Source organism: Ornithorhynchus anatinus, chromosome 11, assembly GCF_004115215.2.
Source record: "Ornithorhynchus anatinus isolate Pmale09 chromosome 11, mOrnAna1.pri.v4, whole genome shotgun sequence".
NCBI classification, from domain to species: Eukaryota; Metazoa; Chordata; class Mammalia; order Monotremata; family Ornithorhynchidae; genus Ornithorhynchus; species Ornithorhynchus anatinus.
The window spans coordinates 61,028,572-61,045,440 of NC_041738.1; the positions used below are offsets into that span (position 1 = coordinate 61,028,572).

Genomic DNA, 16,869 nt, shown 5'->3' on the forward strand with positions numbered 1-16,869 from the left:
AGGGACAAGCATTGACACGGCTGGACCTGGGCGCCCTACGAGGCGCCCGCGATTTGGCAGAAGGGCTAAACTTGGGCTGGATTTCTAAAAGTGCCATCCTGGCACATAGGAAGCACTGGAACAAACCCCTTCGCTTCCCTGGGCCTCAGTCACCTCATCTGTAAAATGGGGATTAAGACTGTGAGCCCCATGAGGGACAGAGATTGTCCAACCCGATTTGCTAGTGCTTGGCACACAGTAAACACTTAACAAATATTATCATTATTATCGGGCCAGGGCCTAGTTTGGGAGACAGGGCAGCGTACGGGCAACTGCCCGGGACTGGGATTCTGGCCTGCTGTGAAACCTCGGGCAAGTCACTCAACCTCTCGGGGCCTCAGTTTCCTCATCCGTAAAATGGGGATAAAATACCTCTTCCCCCTCCCTCTCACGAGAAGCAGCGTAGCTCGGTGGAAAGAGCCCGGGTTTGGGAGTCAGAGGTCTTGGGTTCGAATCTCGGCTCTGCCACTTGGGCAGCTGTGTGACTGTGGGCAAGTCACTTCCCTTCCCTGTTGTCTCAGTTACCTCATCTGTCAAATGGGGATTAAACTGTGAGGCTCGCTCAACTGTATATATTTTCATTACCCTATTTATTTTGTTAATGAAATGTACATCGCCTCGATTCTATATAGTCGCCATCGTTTTTACGAGATGTTCTTCCCCTCGACTCTGTTTATCGCCATCGTTCTCGTCCGGTCCGTCTCCCCCGATCGGACCGTAAGCCCGTCAAACGGCAGGGACCGTCTCTATCTGCTGCCGACTTGTTCATTCCAAGCGCTCAGGTCCAGTGCTCTGCACACAGTAAGCGCTCAATAAATACTATTGAATGACAACCTGATTCCCCTGTATCTACCCCAGCGCTTTAGAACGGTGCTCCGCACATAGTAAGCGCTTAACAAACACCACATTGGTCTGATCCCTACTCCAGTGCTGGGAAGGCGCTTAATGAGCCCCATGAGCATGGTGGGCTCCACCGGGCCCTTAGCCCCGGGCAATCGGTCGCCGGACCGACCGTGAACTGGCACTATAAAGGTGGGTTCGCCTCCGTCGGGAGGCGTCTGGTCGGATGCCACTCCGATACCTCTGCCTTCCTTTTTCCTTCCCATCGGGGCCTGGACGGGTCCCAGGGACTTCCCGGCAGTTGGGAGATGAGCCGCGCCCGGCACGTCTCCACGGGCACCGGACTGGGGGTGGTGGGGAGGGAGGCGCTGCCCACGCTGTCCCCGTGGGGAGCAGAAGCGGGGGAAAGGTAAAGGGGCGAGCCACACCCCGGTTCTGGAGAAAAAAGGGCCGGGAGCCCTCTGGGTTAGAGCCGGGCAGGAAGCCTGCTTTGTCTGGGTGTCGGGAGCCGGGCCTCGAAGGAGAGGCGGAACGGCTCCGACTTAGATGTCACCTCAACTTATTGCTTTTTTTTTTTTTTCGGAAGAAAATAGGGTCAGTCCCGGTGCAGGACTGTCTGGTCATGGCCGTCCCTGGGTCACAGTGGGGCACGGCCGTCCTGGGTCAGGCGGAGACCCGTTGTCCTCGGGCGGTCGTTCGTCGGCGGCGGGGAGACGCGGCCGTCGGTGGTTCGTTGGAGGGAGCCGGCTGCCTTTGGGTCGCGGAAGGGCCGAGAAGGCTCCACGGATGCCCGGAGCCCCTCTGCTACTGTACCCGGGGAGGCAGGTCCGGGGTGCTGGTTGAAGGGGCATCGTCCGGCAGGCTGCCCGGACTACGAGCTTCCGGGTGGCGAGGGGTCCTGGGAGCCCCCCGGGTCTCTCTGAGGCTCGGGATGCTGGGCCCCCGTCTCACGACGGTCGCCAGGAAGAGCCGGGACGAGGCCATCGCCTCGGAGGGAGACGGCCGGCAGGGCTGTGGCGGTGGGGAGCAGGCCGCGCCTCCGCCCGACTTCCCGAGAGCTCACCACAGGACTTAATGCTACGCGTGACTGTTGAGGGGCCGGTGGAGTCCGCTTCAGCGTCTCCTTCGCCTGTCTCCGCCGCCCGGGGGGCAAAGGGCCGGGGCCGGCCGGTGCCGGGCCCGGGCCCCCTTGCCCGCAGTCGCTGCCGAAGGGATTTACAATCGCCTGCTGCGTGAAAGAGTCTCTGCCTCCGACCAAAGGGGGCAGAGAGGAGGGAGGCAAGAGTTCTAGGAAAGTGCTTGGAGATCGTCGGATGAAATGCGTCAGAGAAGAACAAAGTGCACGTGGCAGTATTGGGTAGATGGCGCCTTTCCAGGTATCCGAAGGAGATCGCAAACTCCTGGAGGGCAGGGGCTCGGGGGCATCCGGGCCGTCGGCTCGGAGTCGGGATCCCCCCGAAGGTTTCCCTTGGGCCGGCGGGGCCAGCCGGGGCCCCAGGGGGTGATGGGCCGAGGCAGTCGGTCACCCTCTCGGGAGGCCCGGCTGCCGGCGAGGGGGAGCTGCCTGGGCGGGCGGCCCGCCTCGGGGACCCCCCCCACCCCCCGCCACCGCACGGGTCCAGGCATGGCGAGGGGCTGCCGCCACCCCGGCGAGAGGGCGACGAGAAGGGCCTCGGCCCCGAAGGCCGCGATCTCACCCGCGGGGAGGGCGGCAGGATCGGCCCCGCCGGGCCGTGTCCCTCCGGCAGACCGGCGCGGCGCTCGGCCCGAGGCACCGCCCCGCTTTCCTCACGCCAACACGGGGAGCCGCTCGTTCCGGTGGGGCGGGAGCCCTCGTCCGGGGGGCCGGCGGGAGGGGACGTCTCGGACAGCTCCACCAACGCTGCCTCGGCCGAGGCTCGGACCCAGGGTCCGAATCCCCTCGGGTCTCCCTCCGTTGTCCCCGGGGGCCCAGCCGGCCGGCGTGGCGGCTGCCCACCGCGGGCTCACGCGGGAGCCGGGCCCGGGCGGGAGCCCCGTCCGCTCCTCGGACGGTGGCTGGCGCGGGCCGAGGTGGGGGTTCCTCGGAAGCCACGGGGCCCGACTAGGGCCTGTTCTCCAGGCGGCCGTGTTTGACCCTCCAGGTCCAGCCGAAGCTGCAGTCGGGGGCCAGGGTGCACTGCAGGTCGATGCCCGAGTCGGGGACCTCCATGTCGTAGCGCACGGGGTGTCCGTCCTTGGTCACCAGGCTGAAGGCCGAGGCCGGGATCTGGGGAGCGCAGCGGACCGGGCCGGGTGGAGACTGATGCAGGGTAGAGCCTCCCCCCGAGCTCCCGGGCCTCCTGGGCCTACCCTCTGCCAGATGCTGGATAAGCTCTCATCTCCCTTAGCCCCCATAAAGCCCACCCTGCCCGACCCCGCCAGCCTCTCCCCTCCAGCCGGCGTGGCGGAAGCCGACCCGGGCCCAAGGCCGATTAGCGCTCGGTAGTCCGAGGCGTGGGGTGGGGATGGGCGGGTCGCCGCGCCCATTCTGGCCGCTTCCCACTGACGGCGGGCCTGCCCCGACTGCCGAGCTGCGGGTCTGCCCCTTACCTGGCTGCTGATGCCCATGGCGATGTCCCCCACCTTGGCTCGCTGAACTCTCGATTGCAGGCTCTCCCCGTTGAGCGACTGGATCTGGATTTTCACCCCTGAGAAGCCCAAAGAGCGGCTGAGTCGGAAGGAGCGAACCCCTCGAGACCCCCAAGGAGGAGATGATCGGGTGCCGCCCGGGGGCCCGGGCACTGGACTGAGTGGGGGGCAGGAGGGGGCCAAGGGAGACGATCCCTGCGCTCGAGGGGCTTACCCTTCAGCGGAAAATCAATCAATCAGAAGTACGCATCGCCCGCCTGCCGTGGGCAAAGTACGCAGGGGAGAGTTGGGGTGCCTAGTCTCCAGCGTGCGGAGGGGAGAGTGGGGGTACTATACAAATCCACGTCGTCTTGTACTTTCCCAGGCGCTTAGACAGTGCTCTGCACACAGTAAGCGCTTAATAAATACAACTGAATCGAACGAATGAGACCGTTAGCTTCTTGTGGGCAGGAATTGTGTCTACCAATTCTACAACTCCATGGCATTTGGTTGTACGCACTCCAGCACTTAGCAGAGCGCCTGGCACATAGCGGGCGCTTAACAAATACCATTATTATTATTAACAGGAGACTGAAAGCCCCTCCTGGGCAGGGAGCACGTCTACCATCTCTATTCGACTTTCACAAGTGCTTAGTACAGTGCTCTGCACGCAGTCAGCGCTCAAGAAATACCACTGACTGACTAATCAACTGAACCCAAAGTGCCAGGGTGCAGAGGAGAGGGTCGCGGGCTGAAACGGACGCTCCAAACCACCAAGATGGATGCCAAGGTGGTCGCCTCTCACACTGTTTTCCAAGTTTCCTTCGGCTGTGGTCAGACACAATATTCGGTGTGGCTTAGTGGATAGATCTGGGAGGCGGAAGGACCTGGGTTCTAGTTTTGCCTCTGCCACCTGACTGCTGCGTGACCTTGGGCAAGTCACTTAACTTCTCTGGGCCTCAATCACCTCATCTGTAAAATGGTGGTTATGAGTGGGAGCCCCATGTGGGACCGGGACTGTGTCCAACCTGACTGACTTGTATCTGTCCTAGTGCTTAGAACAGTGTTTGGCACACAGTGAGTGCTTAATTATTATTATTAATATTCTGCTTGAATGAGCCGGACTTCCCCATTGATGGCAATGCTCGTGTCCCGGTTTTCTTTTCCCTCTGGCCCAGAGGAGTCCCCTTGCCTCAGTTTTTATGGTATTTGTTAGGTGCTTACTCGGGGCCAGGCGCTGTACTAAGCGCCGGGGTAGATATAAACCAAGTGGGTTGGACACAGTCCCTGTCCCACATGGGGCTCACGGTCTTGATCGCCAGATGAGGGAACCGAGGCCCAGAAAATTTCATTCATTCATTCATTCAATAGTATTTATCGAGCGCTTACTATGTGCAGAGAGCCCTGTACTACGAGCTTGGAATGTACGATTTGGCAATAGAGACAATCCCTGCCCGACAACGGGCTCACAGTCTAAAAGTGAGAAGCAGCGTGGCTCAATGGAAAGAGCCTGGGCTTTGGAGTCAGAGGTCATGAGTTCGAATCCCAGCTCTGCCACTTGTCAGCTGTGTGACCGTGGGCGAGTAATAATAATAATAATAATAACGTTGGTATTTGTTAAGCGCTTACTATGTGCCGAGCACTGTTCTAAGCGCTGGGGTAGACGTAGGGGAATCAGGTTGTCCCACGTGGGGCTCACGGTCTTAATCCCCATTTTACAGATGAGGGAACTGAGGCACAGAGAAGTTAAGTGACTTGCCCACAGTCACCCAGCTGACAAGTGGCAGAGCTGGGATTCGAACTCATGAACCCTGACTCCAAAGCCCGCGCTCTTTCCACTGAGCCACGCTGCTTCTCACTGAGCCACGCTGCTTCTCAAGTCACTTAACTTCTCTGTGCCTCAGTGACCTCATCTGTAAAATGGGGATGAAGACTGTGAGCCCCACGTGGGACGACCCGATTCCCCTGTGTCTACCCCAGCGCTTAGAACGGTGCTCTGCACCTAGTAAGCGCTTAACAAATACCAACATTATTATTATTATAAATGGGGGAGACAGACGGCAGAGCAAAACAAAACAAAAACAAGACATGATCATCAAGATAAATAGAATCAAGGGGATGTACACCTCATTAACAAAATAAATAGGGTAATAAATAATATATACAAATGAGCACAGCGCTGAGGAGAGTGGAAGGGGGAAGAGCGGGGTGGGGGGGAGGGGAAGGGAAGAGGAGCAGAGGGAAAGGGGAGATCGGTCTGGGAAGGCCTCCTGGAGGAGGTAAGCTCTCAGGAGGGCTGTGAAGAGGGGAAGAGAGTGAGTTTTGGCGGAGGTGAGGAGGGCGTTCCGGGACGGTGGGAGGACGTGGGCCGGGGTCGACGGTGGACGGGCGCGAACGGGGACGGTCAGGGGTGGGCGGCAGAAGAGCGGAGCGTGCGGGGTGGGCGGGAGAAAGACAGAAGGGAGGTGAGGTAGGGGGGGCGAGGGGATGGACAGCTTTGAAGCCAACAGTGAGGAGTTTCTGTTTCGTGCAGAGGTCGACAGGCAACCGCTGGAGGTTTTTGAGGAGGGGAGTGACGGGCCCAGAGCGTTTCTGTAGGAAGATGAACCGGGCAGTGGAATGAAGAATAGACTGGAGTGGGGAGCGACGGGAGGAAGGGAGATCCGAGAGGAGGCTGACTCAATAATCCAGTTGGGATATTATGAGAACTTGTACCAGCATGATCGCCTTTTGGATGGAGAGGAAAGGGCGGATCTTGGCGATATTGTGAAGGTGAGAAAATAATAATGTTGGTATTTCTTCAGCGCTTACTATATGCAGAGCACTGTTCTTAAGCGCTGGGGTAGATATAGGATAATGAGGTTGTCCCAAGTGAGGCTCACAGTCTTAATCCCCATTTGACAGATGAGGTAACTGGGGCACAGAGAAGTGAAGTGACTCGCCCACAGTCACAGAGCTGACAAGTGGCGGAGCCGGAATTCGAACCCATGACCTCCGAATCCCAAGCCCAGGCTCTTTCCACGGAGCCACGCTGCTTGTCTAAAGTGAAGTGACTTGGCCAACGTAACACGGCAGACGAGTGGCAGAGCCGGGGTTAGAACCCAGGTCCTTCTGAGAACGGCCCCTTGCCCGTCGCCCTCCCCGGAGGGGTCGGGGGGCACGGTGGCCCTCCCTCGGGCCGCGTCCGGCCGCTGGGGTCGGGGAGGGTCCCCCGCCGGGCCGGGGGTGGGGGTGGGGAGGGTGAGGGCAGCCGTCCGTACCGTTGAAGTAGCTGGGGGTGTCCGTCTGCCGGCCGCGAGAGAGAAGGTTGTTCCAGCTGAAGGTCTGCCCGTCCGCCTGGCTGTTCCACGAGTGAACCCCGGAGCTCAAGTTGTCGCGGAGACTCTGCGAGACCCTCGACGAGTTCTGAAAGGCAGGACCCGCTCAGCCCCCGGCGCACCCCTCCGTGGCGTGGCGGACGTCCGACGGGCCGGGGAGGCCCCGAGGTGGCGTCCGGTTAGCGGCCCCCTTTCCTTTTCACCGATGGTATCTGTTAAGCGCTCATTATGTGCCAGCCACCGTTCTAAGTGCCGGGATAGATACTGGGAAATCAGGTTCGGCACACAGTCCGTGGAATTCGTTCAATAGTATTCATTGAGCGCTCACTATGTGCAGAGCAGTGTACTAAGTGCTTGGAATGTACAATTCGGCAACAGTAATGATAATAACTGTGGTACTTGTGAAGCAGCGTGGCTCAGTGGAAAGAGCCCGGGCTTGGGAGTCAGAGGTCATGGGTTCGAATCCCGGCTCCGCCACTTGTCAGCTGTGTGACTGTGGGCGAGTCACTTCACTTCTCTGGGCCTCAGTTCCCTCATCTGTAAAATGGGGATTTACCGTGAGCCCCACAATCTCATTACCCTGTTTCTACCCCAGCGCTTAGAACAGTGCTCTGCACATAGTAAGCGCTTAACAAATACCAACATTATTATTATTATGAAGCGATTACTATGTACAGGCGCTGTTCTAAGTGTTGGGGTAGATCCAAGCTGATCGGGTCGGACACCCTCCGAGTCCCACGTGGGGCTCACGGTCGTCACCCCCATTTTACTGATGAGGGAAGTGAGGCACAGAAAAGTGCTCGTCCAAGGTCACCCACCAGACGGGTAGCGGAGCCGGGATTAGAACCCGGGTCTTCTAACTCCCCGGTCCGGGATCTCCCCACCAGGCCACGCTGCTCCGAAGCAGGGGTCTGCTGAACCGGGGCCGGAGGAGGCACGGCCCGGTCACCGGCTCTCACACCCAGCCCACCTAGAGGACGCCACCGTCCCAGTGGGCCGAGGAGGCAACGGGAGCCGCCCACTGGGACGTCCTGCCAGGAAAGGGGCAGGCCGGGCGGAGCCCTCCCTCCTCACGCCTCACGCCTGGGAGTCGAGGACCCTCAGCTTCCCCGGCCCCCGGCGTACGTGTCAGATTTATTCTTACATCGTCCCCTCCCAAGCGCTCAGTACAACGCTCTGCACACAGAGAGCGCTCGATAAATACCGCCGATTGACCGACTGAGCAGCCGCGGGCCCTCCGGGGAGATGGCGGCCGTCGGCCTCCCGCCCAGACCCACCTTCTCGCTGGCGTCGGACAGGGACAGGCTGTCGATGCTGAGACACGACAACATCTGCTCCTGCTCTTCCAGGGAGTACGGCTGAGACAGGCTGTTCAGAAAGAGCTCTGGCGGGGAGGAAAGCGGGCGGCGGGTGACCACGGGCGACCGGCTGGGGGATGCCCAGAGGCGGGGTGGGAACTGGGGCGGGGTCCCCCGGGTTGGGGGGCTCCACCTGAGGTTACCTATCTCCAGCTGCTGCAGCTCCTGGTCAGAGACGGTCACTCTGCGCTCGCCGGGGCCGGGGCTCTTGGCGGGGCCGGGGCCCAGGGAGGAGAGGGGCCGGGGCCCCCAGCTCCCAGAGTCCTCCTTGCCCGGCCCCGGGGGCGGCGCCGGGTTCCGTTCCGGTGGCTCTGGCGGTACGGGGGGTTGAAGTTTCCGGGTCCCGCCCGTCACCCCGGCGGCCGGTCCCGGCGCGGGTGAGGCCGGGGGAACCGGCCGGACGGGGGCCGGGCGTGGAGCCTCCGTGTCCGGCGGCGATTCCGCGTTGACGGCCAAACGCCTCGGCTCCCTGTATTCTCCTCTCCAGGGGCTTCTCAGCCCACCCACTGCCAAACAGAAAGCGTCCGTTGTGGGATCACCCGCTTCCCTCTGGGGGGCGGCCCGGGAATTGGGGCCGGGGGCCGGAGCCGGCCGGAGAGCCGGGGCAGCGGGTCCCGGGCCGGGGGGGGAGGGGGCACCCCGGCAGGCCGCGGAGCCGGGAAGGGGCGTCGACGACGTGGCACGAGTGTCTGTTCATCTGTTGGACTTGCGATTTCTCTCTTTTTTTTAAATGGTATTTCTTAAGTGCTTACTATGTGCCAGGCACCGTTGGGAGCGCCGGGGTGGCAGCCGGGCAGCCAACCGTAGCCTGGGAGGTGGGCGCGCGATGCCAGGAGGGGGTGAGGCCAACCGGGCGAGACCCTTACGTCCAGCATCCCGGGTCCGTCCCTCTCCCGACCCGTGCCCACCGGCGGGTAAGCCCCCCGCTCCGACTCTTACCCTGCTGCAGGGCCCGGCCAACTCGCGGGCGCAGCTCTGCGGCGGAGGCTCGGTGCGCGGGCTCCTTCTCCAGCCCCTCCCGGATGGCGTCGGCGGTGAGGGGGGCACAGGACGGCGGGATCTCCCTCACCGGCGGAGGCCCCTGGGCGATCTGCTCTTGCCGGAAACAAGGACCTCAGGGCTTCAGAAACGAGTGCTCTGCTCCGCTTCCCCGAGATTCAGCCTTCCCTTCCTGACTCACCCCAACCCCTGCCCCCACCTAAATAATAACAACAATAATAATTGTGGTATTTGCTAAGCGCTCACTACGTGCCAGGGATTGTACTAAGCACTGGGGATACAAGCGGATCGGGCCGGACACAGTCCCTGTCCCACGTGGGGCTCACGGTGCCTGTTTATTGTTAGATTATACTCTTCCAAGCGCTTAGTGTGGTGCTCTGCACACAGTACGCACTCAATAAATACGACCGGATGAGTGAATTTGACGGATGAGGTCAGTGAGGCACAGAGAAGTCAGGTGACTTGCCCGAGGTCACGCAGCAGACACGTGGCCGAGCCGGGATTAGAACCCAGGGTCCTTCTGACTCCCGGACCCGGGCTCTTTCCACATTCTGCCTCTCCCTGGGAGAAAACCGGGGTCCCTTTCGCACCCCTCGGCACCGGGGCACTCACCTCCCCAACCCGCACCAGCTACGTGCCCGGCTCACCTACTTCCTCCTAATAACGATAATGATGATGGCATTTAAGCGCTTACTACGTGCCAAGCACTGTTCTAAGCACTGGGGTAGATACCGGATCGTCGGGACCCACAGTTCAAGGAAGGAGGGAGAATAGGTTTTGACCCCATTTGCAGATGAGGAACTGAGACACAGAGAAGCGAAGTGAACTTGGCAGGGCCACACAGCAGGTAAGTGACGGAAACTGGGATCAGAACCCAGATCCTCTGACTACCGGCCCTGAGCTCCTTCCACTAGGACACGTGACTTTGGGTCGTCACTCCGGTAGAGCGAACGCTTCCTGAGGCAGACATTTATTAGACGCTTTGTACGTGCTAAGCCCGAGGGAGCTCAAGTTTCCTGACTCCCTGTCCTGCCCGCTTTCCTCTAGGCCCCACGCGTCCTCTCCCAAGTGCTTAGCCCAGGGCTCTGGCCCCAGAAGGTGCTCAGTAAATTCACCATCACGGTCTTTAACTGCACTAAACGCTGGGAGAATTATACACAGGACGCGATCCTTGCCCTCGAAACTAGTGGGAAGAGATTACAGTCTGGTGGATAATAATTCTTCAGAGTTTGTTACACGCTTACTGTGTGTTTTGTTTTCTGTCTCCCCCGTTTAGACCGTGAGCCCGTCGTTGGGCAGGGATGGTCTCTGTCTGTTTGCCGAATTGTCCATTCCAACCGCTTAGTACAGTGCTCTGCACATAGTGAGCGCTCAATAAATACGATTGAATGAATGGATGAATGCTAAGCACTGGGGGAGATAGGAGATCATCAGGTGGAAACAAAATTTGACTCCAGACCGGGAGGGCCCACGACCTGCCGCTGGCCCGGAACGCCCTCCCTCCTCATATCCCACAGTGACTCTCCCCCAGTTCAAAGCCTTATGGAAGGCCCGTCTCCTCCAAGAAGCCTTCCCTGACTGCGCCCTCCTTTAATAATAATGATGATGTTGGCCATTTATTAAGCGCTTACTATGTGCAGAGCACTGTTCTAAGCGCTGGGTAGATACAGGGTCATCAGGTCGTCCCACGTTGGAGGCGCACAGTTAACCCCCATTTGACAGATGAAGGACTGAGGCACAGAGAAGTGAAGTGACTCGCCCACGGTCCACAGCTGACAAGTGGTGGAGCCGGGATTTGAACCCCATGACCTCTGACTCCCAAGCCCGGGCTCTTTCCACTGAACCACGTTGCTTCCTCTCCTCCACTCCCTTCTGCGTCGCCTTGACTTGCTCCCTTTATTCAACCCCCATTCCCAGCCCCACACCATTTATGTCCACATCCATTAAGTCATTTATTTATATCAATGTCTGTCTCCCCCTCTAGACCGTAAGCTCATTGTGGGCAGGGAACTCTGTTTATTGTTCTGTTGTATTCTCCCAAGTGCTTAGTGCGGTGCTTGGCGCTATCTATAATTCTATTTATTTATATTGATGCTGTTGATGCCTGTTGACTTGTTTGGAGGTCCGTCTCCACGTCCCCCCGCAGACTGTGAGCCCGTTGTTGGGCAGGGAGTGTCTTTGTTGCTTAATTGTACTCTCCGGGCGCTTAGTACAGTGCTCTGCACACAGTAAGCGCTCAATAAATACGATTGAATGACGAAATAGAATTGAATTGGGAAAGAGGTCCCGGAGCAGAGCCCCTCGGGATCGGCGCGGACCCTGAGCTTCTGGCCGTGCCCACCCACCCGCCCCCCTGGGGGCCGGGTCTTCCCCGCCCCGGCAGCGCCCCTTACCTTGAGACAGAGGGGGTGATTGTAGTACTGAGTCCAGGGATGGCAGCCGTTGAGCATGTGCAGCATCATGCAACAGCTGCTCCACACGTCCACCCTTGGAGTCGCAGCGTTTGGCCATCACCACCTCCGGAGCCACGTGGGTCTCCGTGCCGGGGAACGTAGCGTCCTGCGCAGACCCCAGAGGCCCCCTCAGCCCGGGGCCTCCCGAAACCGCGGCCCCTCCCCAGCTCCCTCTCACCTCACCCCGGCTGACTCTCGGCTCGCCCCCGGATCCTTGGGACGCCCCTCGGCTCCAGAGGGCTTTCGGTCCCGCCCTGGGGACCCCAGGGCCCTCGGTCCCGCCCGAGGGCACTCTCTTGGCCTGAATTATTATGAATGAAAAAATATGGTATTTCTTAAGTGCTTACTATGTGCCAAGCACTTTTCTAAGCCCTGGGCTAGGCTCCTCTCAAACACGCTTTCGAAAATGGGGCACACCATCCCTAATAATGGTAATAATGATAATTATTCCCCTTGATTCTATTTATTGATTCTATTTATTGCCATCGTTCTTGTCTGTCCGTCTCCCCCGATTAGACTGTAAGCCCGTCAAAGGGCAGGGACTGTATCTGTTACCGATCTGTCCATTCCAAGTGCTTAGTACAGTGTTCTGCACATAGTAAGCGCTCAATAAATACTACTGAATGAACGAATGAATGAATGAATAATTATGGTATTTCTTAAGTGCTTACTATGTGCCAGACACTTTTCTAAGCCCTGGGGTAAAAACAAGGTAATAAGGTTGGCTCACGTGGGGCTCACGGTCTCAATCCCCATTTTACAGATGAGGTAATTGAGGCACAGAGAAGTTAATAATAATGATAATAATAATAATAATAATGTTGGTATTTGTTAAGCGCTTACTATGTGCGGAGCACTGGTCTAAATGCTGGGGTAGATACAGGGTCATCAGGTTGTCCCACGTGAGGCTCACAGTCTTAAACCCCATTTTACAGATGAGGTAACTGAGGCACAGAGAAATTAAGTGACTCGCCCAAGGTCCCAGAGGAGAGAAGCGGCAGAGCCGGGATTAGAACCCATGACCGCTGACTCCCAAGCCCGGGCTCTTGCCACTAGGCCATGCTGCTCCTCTTAAGGGTCCGCAGCCGCCACAGGCCCCAGGGTGGTCCCGAAACCCCCGGGACAACAGCGGGGAGAGACGCTGCCCGCTCCCCGTCGAGCGCCGCCCGGGTGGGAAGCCCCCCGTAGGACATCTCCCGTGCTACTGGACTGGCGTTTGGACCCGCGGTGGCATTTGAGGGAGAGATTGGGGAAAAACAAGGCGGGAGATTGGGGTTTTTTCCCCCTTCCTTGCCGCCAGACTTGTTTGAAACAGAGTTACGGCGACAGGACTGGGGGCGGGGGGAAGAGCGGGCTCAGATCGGGCTCCGTCGGGAGGCCCGGTCGAGCCGGTGGCCCTGGAGATTTTAGGGGGGTGGGCTTACCGGTCACCAGGGACGTCCCCAGGCCGTGGGGCTGCAGGTGGGTGGAGTGGCCAAAGTCACACAGGAAGGCCAGGCTCCCGTCCCCTGACAGGAGAACGTTGTCTGCTGCGGGAGGAAGCCGGAGACGGATCGATTAGCCAAGGGAGACTGGCTCGGTCAATCGATCCGTCGGTCGACTGTATTTGGTACTATCATTAATAATAATAACAATGACGACGATGGTATTTGTTAAGCGCTTACTACGTGCCAGACCCTCTACTGAACACTAGGGTAGATCCAAACAAATGGAGATCTGCCCTGTCCCCCGTGGGGCTCGCGGTCTCAATCCCCATCTCCAATCCCCAGATGAGGGAACTGAGGCACAGGAAAGTGAAGTGACTGGCCCAACGCCACACGGCAGACAAGTGGCGGAGCCAGAATCAGAACCCATGCCCTGCTGACTCCCAGGCCCGTGCTCTAGCCACTACACCACGCTGCTTCGTTGAGCAGCATGCCGCTGCTTTACTGAGCGCTTACTGAGCGCAGGGCCCTGTACTGAGCGTTTACGGAGAGTACGGTACAGGAAAGTCGGTAGACCTGCTCCCGGCCCACAAGGAACTGCCAGTCTAGTCAGCCGACTTCCAGCAGACTCCAAGGTGGACGTCGGGCTGACCCCTGGAGCCCCTGCACATCTCCTCCATGAGGCCTTCCCCGACTAAGCCCTCATTTCTTCCTCTCCCCACTCCCTTCTGCGTCATCTCCTGTCCATATCCGTAATTTATTTATTTCTATTAATGCCCGCCTCCCCTCTAGTCCGTCAGCTTGCTGGGGGCAGGGAATGTGTCTGTTTTAAATTTCAGTACGATGGATTAACTGACTGGGGGTGTTCCAGTCAACTTTACCCTTCACGTCTCCCCCGAGCGCTTCGTATAGTGCCCTGGAGACAGTAAACGCTCAATAAATACGACTGATTGATTGATTAGGGGGGGTTCCAGTCAGCTGATGAGATGGAGATTTTACTCTGCAACCCAAGCACTTAATACGGAGCCCTGCACGCAGAAATCGCTCGATAAACACGATCCATCGACCGATTGTTGAGGGGTGTGGCGGTCAGCTGGTGAGACGGAGACTTCGCCCTTCACGTCTCCCCCAGGCGCTAAGTGCCCCGCACAGAGTAAGCGCTCGATAAATACGACGTTGATGGATCGATTGATGTTGAGATGGAGATTTTACCCTTCACGTCTCCGTGGAGGATGCGGCGGGCGTGAAGGTATTCCAGCCCCTCCAAGGTCTGCCCCAGGTAATACAAGGCTCGGTCTTCAGGAAGGCGGCCCTTCTGCTTGATCAGCTGGCCCAGGGAGCCGCCTGGGAGAGGAGGGTGGACAGAGGAGGGAAGGAGGAAGAGAGGTGTTCGGGTCTGTACGTCCGGCTGAGCGGAAAACGGCACGTCCCGCTTTCCTAGCGTGGCCCCCGACCCCGCTCCTCCTCAGCCGCCCGCGGCCCTCGGTTTCCCCGCCGTCTGAAGAGGGAGAGGCCGCGGGACCTCACCGTCCATCAGCTCCATGAAGATGTTGATCCAAGACCCTTCCTTCACGGCGCCGTACAGGGGGACGAGCTTGGGGGACGTCATGCCGGCGCACGCCGTCAACTCCTCTGCGCGAAAAGCTCCGACGTGCACCTAAGGGGGATGATAATAACGACGGTACTTGTTAGGCGCTTACTACGTGCCCAGCACTGTTCTAAGCGCGGGGGGTAGATACAAGTTAATCCCACCCGGTCTCGATCGCCATTTGACAGATGAAGTGAGGCGATTTGCCCAGGTCACCCAGCGGACCAGTGGCGGGGCCGGGATTAGAACTCATGACCTTCTCGACTCCCGGGCCTGTGCTCTATCCACTAGGTCACTCTGCTTCTCTGACGGGAAGGGTGGCACCTGGCCCTCCGGTGACAGATGGCGTTGGTGGCTGAGAGTCACCGAGTCACATTAGTTACCAATTCCCCGCGGGCACCGGATGCAGCACTTGACTGCAAGCTCGTTGTGGGCAGGGAATGTGTCTATTTACTCATTCAAACGAATTTATTGAGCGCTTACTATGTGCACAGCACTGTTTACTGTTCTACCGTGCTCTCCCAAGTGCTTAGTACAGTGCTCCGCACACAGTAAGCGCTCAATAAATACGATCGAATGAACTGAGTGAACTTGGTCGGGCAGAGAACACCAGATCCTGCCCTCAGGGGTCGGGACTGGGCAGTCCCCACCACCCGGCGGCATCAAGTTTAGACCGTGAGCCCGTTATCGGGCAGGGATTGTCTCTATCTGTTGCCGACTTGTAGTTCCAAGCGCTTAGTCCAGTGCTCTGCACATAGCTAGCGCTCAATAAATCCGACTGAATGAATGAAGCAGTGTGGCCTAGTGGCTAGAGCTTGGATCTAACCCGACGCTTAGTATAGTGCCTGGCACAAAGTAAGCACTTAACAAACACCATTAAAAAAAAATTGGAGCTTAGATCCGGGAGTCGACAGGGACCTGGGTTGTAATCCCGCTGACTGATCTTGGGCAAGTCCCTTCACTTCTCCGTGCCTCATTTCCCTCATCTGTAAAATGGGGATAAGGCCGCGAGCCCCACGAGGGGCGGGGACTCCGTCCAACCCGATTAGCTTGTATTTGCCTTTTGTGATTTAGTACAGCGTCTGGTACCTAGTAAGCGCTTAACAAATACCATAAAAAAGCGAACAAACCAAAAACCAGCCTGAGGGGTGACAGCCAGCAGACACTGGGCCAGACTCGGAAGTGTTTGCTTTGCCTTGGAAATAAAGCAAACAGTAAGGACTCAATAAACACAACCGATTCTTCTCCCGCTTCCTCCTGCGTCACCCTAGGACTTGGATTGGCACCCTATATTCACCCCTCCCTCGGCCCCACAGCAGTGGTGCACAAATTCACAATTTATTAATTTATATCAACGTCCGTCTCTCCCTCTGGACTGCAAGAGGGCCGGGAACGGGTCCACCAACTCTGTTACGCTGCACTCTCCCAAGCCTTGAATACAGAGGAAGCGCTCGATAAAAAGTACAGAGGAAGCGCTCGATAAAAACCATCGCCCGATCGGACGTGTGGCCACCCCCAGCCGCATCCGAGAGAACTGGGCATTTTGTTTTCTGTCACTTGCTAGTCTTGACCGAGAGCCTAACTTGTGCAGGGGACTGCACTAAGCGCTTGGGAGAGGGTGGTATCCCTGCCCCTGAGGAGCTTCCGGTCTAATGGGGAAGACGGGCACATTACAGAGGGCGGGAAGACGGAAGAGGGGCTGCGTTCTCCAGTTAGCGCTTAAATAATAGGGTGTGAAAGTCGCGACGTGTGTAAGGGTTATGGGGGGCTGACAGTGGACAGAGCTGGAGGCAGGGCACAACTCCTGCCTACCGAAGAACTCCTGAAGAAGCAGCTTAGTGGAAAGACCCCGGGCTGGGGAGTCAGAGGTCGCGGGTTCTAATCCCCGCTCCGCCACTTGTCAGCTGTGTGACCTCGGGCAAGTCGCTTAACTTCTCTGGGGCCTCAGTGACCTCATCTGGGAAAATGGGGATAAAGACTGTGAGCCCTATGGGGGGCAACCTGATGACCTGATGAACAGTGCTTGGCACATAGTAAGCGCTTAACAAATACTGCCCCAACACCCCCCCCCCCCCCACCCACCAAAATAACCCTCCTGAGGTGGCAAAGCTCCGTCTCCCTCTTCCACTCCCTTGTCTTCCCCTCCCTCCACCCTTCCGGAGCGATGAGGATGGGGTTTTTTCAAAAGGCGGTTCTGCAGCTCTGGAGAACTTGCCCGGGGTAGTTATAATTAATTGTGGTATTTGTTAACAACTTACTGTG

The 16,869-nt window shown here is 58.3% G+C and overlaps 1 protein-coding gene across 1 annotated transcript in view; it reads right to left on the reverse strand.

The window, feature by feature from the left end:
* Nucleotides 1-2,705: 2,705 nt before the first annotated feature.
* The window catches only part of MAP3K14 (mitogen-activated protein kinase kinase kinase 14), a 33,087-nt gene continuing 18,923 nt past the window's right edge, over nucleotides 2,706-16,869 (reverse strand). Inside the window, 11 exon segments of the mRNA XM_029074520.2 lie at nucleotides 2,706-3,127; nucleotides 3,451-3,548; nucleotides 6,729-6,873; nucleotides 8,063-8,169; nucleotides 8,287-8,649; nucleotides 9,083-9,233; nucleotides 11,536-11,628; nucleotides 11,630-11,691; nucleotides 13,011-13,124; nucleotides 14,232-14,363; nucleotides 14,547-14,676. Coding sequence (XP_028930353.1) covers nucleotides 2,963-3,127; nucleotides 3,451-3,548; nucleotides 6,729-6,873; nucleotides 8,063-8,169; nucleotides 8,287-8,649; nucleotides 9,083-9,233; nucleotides 11,536-11,628; nucleotides 11,630-11,691; nucleotides 13,011-13,124; nucleotides 14,232-14,363; nucleotides 14,547-14,676 — 1,560 coding nt within the window. The 3' untranslated portion in view covers nucleotides 2,706-2,962.